Raw genomic sequence first — 5,471 nt, 5'->3', positions numbered from 1 at the left:
GCGTTTGATCGTGCAATACTCTAAATCCATATAAATATGTAAACGTTAACATTTGGACCGTTTGAGATCGCAATTTCACTTTTTCAGTGTTCCAGTTTTTCTCATTTCATAAATTGAGCACTTAATCGGGAATGTCTTTTTCAGCGCTTCTTGACGCCGGCCATGGAAATCATAACAACTGCAGCTGTATATCAAACAAATAAACTTTTCTATATGAGAACATTTCATAATTCAATAAATACAACAGATTTTGCTTTACTAATTCAGAAAAATTTTAAACAAACGAAAACAGCTGCATTACCATAAACCGTTGCACCACGAACGCCTAATTCTGGTCTAGTACACCGATTGTGCTACTTGTTCATTGATGACGCGTATAATTGAATTATGTCGTATACCGAACAAAAGTCGTATACCGAGCAAAATTTGTTTCGTCCAAACAGGACGTATTCCGAATTGGACGTATTCTAAAGCAGACGTATACCGAGGTTCCACTGTATTTATTAACAGCACTGAAGAGAGATTGGGAATTTAAGCCAACCCGAAATGCATATGAATTAGGAATTTTTTAAATAAAACGTACGTTTTCTAACCAATTGCTGTCCGTTCGTCTACCAACTCGTTTTGGATTACATAGACGCTACACACTGCATTTAATAAAATGTTACTTACGAATTAAAATCAGAAGAAATTTAACAAAGTTATAGACCGTGGCACCACGAACGTCTAGTCTAGTGTAGTACACCGATAGTGCTACTTGTTCATTGATGGCGTGTATAATTGAATTAAGTCATATACCAAACAAAAGTCGTATACCGAGCAAAATTTGTTTCGTCCAAACAGGANACTCGCACAAAATAATCAATCATATTAATGTATTTGGAAATGAATTATTTAATTATTTAAAAATAAATTTTGTTATCGGTTGGCGACACTTCTATTCCTAAATTTCATCCATGGCTAAATTAATAATTTTTTTTTTTCTTTTAGAAGTAAAATTTTCGATTGTGTTGGCTAAAATTTCAGTATTTTGACTTCTTAATTGATGATTCGATAGATTAGGCCTACTCTTCGAGGCCAAATCTTTGTATTAATTTCGTGAATTTCTTTCTTTCTTCGCCAAATCTTCTTCCACGATTAATTTTTCGCTCGCTTTGTAAAAATTGTGCAGAGATCCACTCTAGATTTATCAAATTCTTTGCCAGTCAATCCATTTAACATGTAATTTGTTTTAAAATCGCCTTTAAAGTTTAAACCACGATCCACAGACGATCTATTATATGAATCTCCACAATAAGTTATTTGGTTTAAGTTCTTCAAACATTCTTTTTTCATTTGAAGAGCCGATGCTAGGTTGGTGTATTCTATAGTAGGAACCGTGTACAGATCGTGCGATTGATTGTTTAATGAAAACTCGACTCCCTGTGTTATGTCCTGAAATGCATTGGTGTCCTCATTTGTCTTCGGGAGAGGATGCGAGACTTTTCCAGACTGCACTCCGGAAGATTTTAAAAAATCATAAATCTCATCTTCGTGTGAATTAATTCTGTTTACTTGTTTGGATAATTTGACGTCGGTGTCTAAATCGATTTCTTCCTTTTTCTCAGACGAATCACTTGCATAAGATGCAGAGCTATATCTACCAGAAACAGGAGTTTTAATTTTGACCATCGTCTGTACAGTTTCGGCTCCACTGGAGGAAGACGAATGATACTTATCTTTTTTATTTTTCGGTGATGTTGATTTTGGAGATAACAACGGAGTTGTTTCCTCGATATCATTGTCTCCCGGTATTTCTTCCAGTGACAAAACAATTTCTTTACGTTCTTCTTGCAAACTAGCCGATTCGGATTTCTGTATCTCGCCCTCTTCACACAGAGATGAATCGATATCGGCGAAGAAGACGGATTTCGGTGACTGAGGTCCTTCGTATTTCTCTCGTTTAGATGATGTTTCGCGACATATCTTAGAGAAAATGTGCACGAGCGCAGAAGCAAGTAGAGATATAAACGATACTACAACGAAGGCAACCAATACTATGGAAATTGCTCGGCCTATTTTCTCCATTACGACCTTCTTTTCCTGCTTGGCAACTTTTCTGTTCACTTTAAAATCAGTTCTACTTTTTGATATTTTATTTTTGTCATTTTTCTGCCTGATTGGACCAATTAACATTCTGTTAAGACGAGATTTAAAACGATATTTCTCCGAAAACCGAGCATTGTTATTCAATTTTCCCATTTGTTCCATTCCTTCTTTTGATTCGAGTTCTTTATTTGCATATTTTCGCATAAAATACGATTCTTTGTATTTTTTGTAATTTTTCACAAAAGAAGGCATCCGAACTTCACTTCTTGAATTTTTAAAACTTTTCTGTTCAGTGATACCTTGCTTATGTCGATATTCATCAGTATCTTTATCCGTATTCATTAGTAGACTAATACTTTTTTCTTGGGTCGACGGCCTCATTAGCCAGTCCAATTCTCGAATTTTTGATTTACTTCGCGGTACAAAGGTATTGCCGTGTTTTTCAAACTGCGGTGAAGACAATATATTCTTCAAATCTTCATTGTAAGCNACCGCATTTTCCGTCTGTTCGTATGGGATGTACCACGACAGCTTTAAGCCTGAATTACAATAAGACTTTTTAAAATTTTAATACAGTATTTTGTTTACATTCATTTCAGAAAAATTAATTAATAAAGTATATTAAAATACGGAACGGCCCAACGGGATATTTCCGATTTCCCGGTGAGTCAATTTACCCACACTGATAATTAGGGATTATGCTTATTTCGAACTGTGGATTTACTTGAATAGTATGCTAGCACTTCTCCAATTACATTTCGTCCAATTAACCATATTTCAGGTCCAACATATATCATAATGACACAAAAGTAATATCGGGGATAAAAAAGTCGTTTTTTAAAAATTCTTTCTTCTTTGTGGGAGTAAAGAGTCAGGCATACAAAGGAGGCTGCGGGGAGTGAAAAACTGGCCGACGTATACGGAGTATGGTTCCCTGAAAAATTCCTGAGATTCCTGATCAGCCTTCAAATTTTCCCAAGAACTGTAAAGACGATAAATGCTGTACACTATGTTACAGTATTTACCGCAACCAAACTTGTTTAATTTTAATTGACGTAAAATTATTACAGTTTAGCAATTTTTCTGTCAAATAACTTATGGTAGTACTGTGCGATGAAACTTTAGGAATCAATGTTATCACTAAAAATATCGATGCAACATCGATGAAAACATATTGTGTGATGTAAAATATTTAAGTAAACAGCTAACATCAGCTTATATTATACAGATATTCGTTTGATATAGTCATTTTCATTAACTTACAGCTCATTTTTATCATGTATTTTCGGGGTTTTCATTTTTAAAATATCTGTTTAATTGCTGTAAATCATTCACTGGAATAACTAGAAAAGCACGCGTATTATAATAAAAATCATTGAACAAAACATGATAGACTTCGAAGGGCTTACAAGATGGGGCTATCGGTTTCATAAATGGCGCTACAATCGATGAAAACGAGGACAACTTCATTTTCTTAAATGGAAATTTCCGACGGCCGGATGGCCGAGCGATCAAGTTGGCAGCCCACCGCTCTGGGGTCTCGGGTTCGAAACCGTACGGGTCAAGGAATCCCCAGGAATTTTTCGGAGGGTGGTCCGTTCGGATGTGTCGGCCCTGTCCCTCACCATCCGGCCGCCTTATTGTGGGCCTGGCCGAACCCATAATGGGGCTGCTATAAGAGGCCCTCTTAGTGCCCACAGGGCGGAAATGTATTAAAAAAAAAAGTTTAATGAATGTTTTGAGTTTAATTTATCATTATTATTTTAATTTTATGAATTTTAATTAAATAAATATTTATCTATATTTGTTTTAACGCTAGCAGACTCATGCTCTACACATTTTTTTATCGTGGAGAAAGGCCGTGTGGTGGTTTCTCTCTCTTCTCTTGTTTTTGCGTCCTTTTGTGAAAATTAAAATTAATATAAAAATGAATATTATGACGTTGATTAATGATAATAATAATAGAGAGGTTGCGGCCGACATTTCCACCGGGAAAACGTGTACGTCAGACGTTCAGCGCCGCATTCTTGTAAGCCTAGAAGTTTGACAGTGGTGTTTGGAATGTCGAGTATGATTCCACTGACTATCCAAACACCATTGTCAAACTTCTAGGCTCACAGGAAAGCGGCGCTGAGCGTCCGACGTACACGTTTTCGCGTTTAAAACTTCGGGCTCAACTTCGCTATTTAATAGTGCGTAGCGTGTGGGTACGTGCTTCACGACGTGAGCAGTTGTATTGTTTTTGATGGCAAATGATAAGTTGTTTTATGTAATAAGACGGGCAGCTTGGGGAGGTGTATAAATGATGACCGGAACAATTGACACAGATGGGTGAGGAGCAGGACATGTGTCACCATTATGCTGGTCACCGCATCTAGTGCAGCATGACTTGCTTCTACAGAATTGTTGGGTGTGGCGAAGACGGGCGCAGTTCTAGTATATCCGTGGTCCATCTTCATAATACTCTGTGCGATATGCTGACAGGAAAAGGTGGACACGCGTTGGCATGTGATCCGTCGCTAGTTCGAGTTTAATTGTTCCGGTCGAAAGGCGCTGGCCATCATGTATTCTGCTGAATCTCTGCACTCTAATTGGGTAGTGGCCATCATCTTGGAGAAGTTCGTAGATTTCTTGTGCATTCAGATCAGTGGGGACGCCTTTGATTATGAGAGTTTTAGTGTAGGAGTTGCGAATCACAGTAGTGTAAATCGGCGGCCAGATGGCCGAGCGGTCAAGGTGGCAGCCTACCGCTCTGGGTGACCCGGGTTCGAATCCGGGTCGAAAAATTTCCAGTAATTTTTCGGGGGGTGGTCCGTTCGGATATGTCGGGCCTCATCCCTCACCACCCGGCAGCCCCATTGTGGGCCTGGCTGAACCCATAAAAAAGAGCAAAAAGCAAATAAATTGCATAAATTGCAATTTGCATAAATTGCAAAAAGAGGCCCTCTTAGTGCCCACAGGGCGGAAAGAGTTGAAAAAAAAAAATAGTAGCGTAAATCGGGATGTCACCTAACTACCGTGTTTCCCCGAAAATAAGACATCCGCAGAAAATAAGACCTAGCACAGATTTTGCTGAATTGCGAAATATAAGACCTCCCACTGAAAGTAAGACCTAGCGAAGTTTTTTTAGTCGTAACGGTCATCGACAGATGGTTGAAAGTGGCCGTTGGCTTTTTGAAAGTACAGCCACTAATTGGTCAGCAGACAATTACGCCACACGGCATGATTAGACTGGGAATCACAGATTTGCATAACGTTACGGCTGGTGATGGCTAATTGGTCGGCCAGGAATCACACCACATTACATTTGCATAGTGCTACGGTTCAGTAAGCACTAATTGGTCATCGAGTCCGATGTTGACGCTATAAAAAGGCGACAGTTC

The 5,471-nt window shown here is 38.4% G+C and overlaps 1 protein-coding gene across 1 annotated transcript in view; it reads right to left on the bottom strand.

Annotated features, from left to right (window-relative positions):
* Nucleotides 1–853: 853 nt before the first annotated feature.
* The window catches only part of LOC111633540, a 14,038-nt gene continuing 9,420 nt past the window's right edge, over nt 854–5,471 (bottom strand). The window contains exon 2 of the mRNA XM_023378121.1: nt 854–2,450. Coding sequence (XP_023233889.1) covers nt 1,138–2,450 — 1,313 coding nt within the window. The 3' untranslated portion in view covers nt 854–1,137. The remainder of the gene's footprint in view (nt 2,451–5,471) is intronic.

Source organism: Centruroides sculpturatus, unplaced genomic scaffold (assembly GCF_000671375.1).
Source record: "Centruroides sculpturatus isolate CEXI.00-Female unplaced genomic scaffold, Cexi_2.0 scaffold780, whole genome shotgun sequence".
In the NCBI taxonomy this organism is placed as follows: Eukaryota; Metazoa; Arthropoda; class Arachnida; order Scorpiones; family Buthidae; genus Centruroides; species Centruroides sculpturatus.
This window is presented reverse-complemented; position numbering and strand designations above follow the sequence as displayed.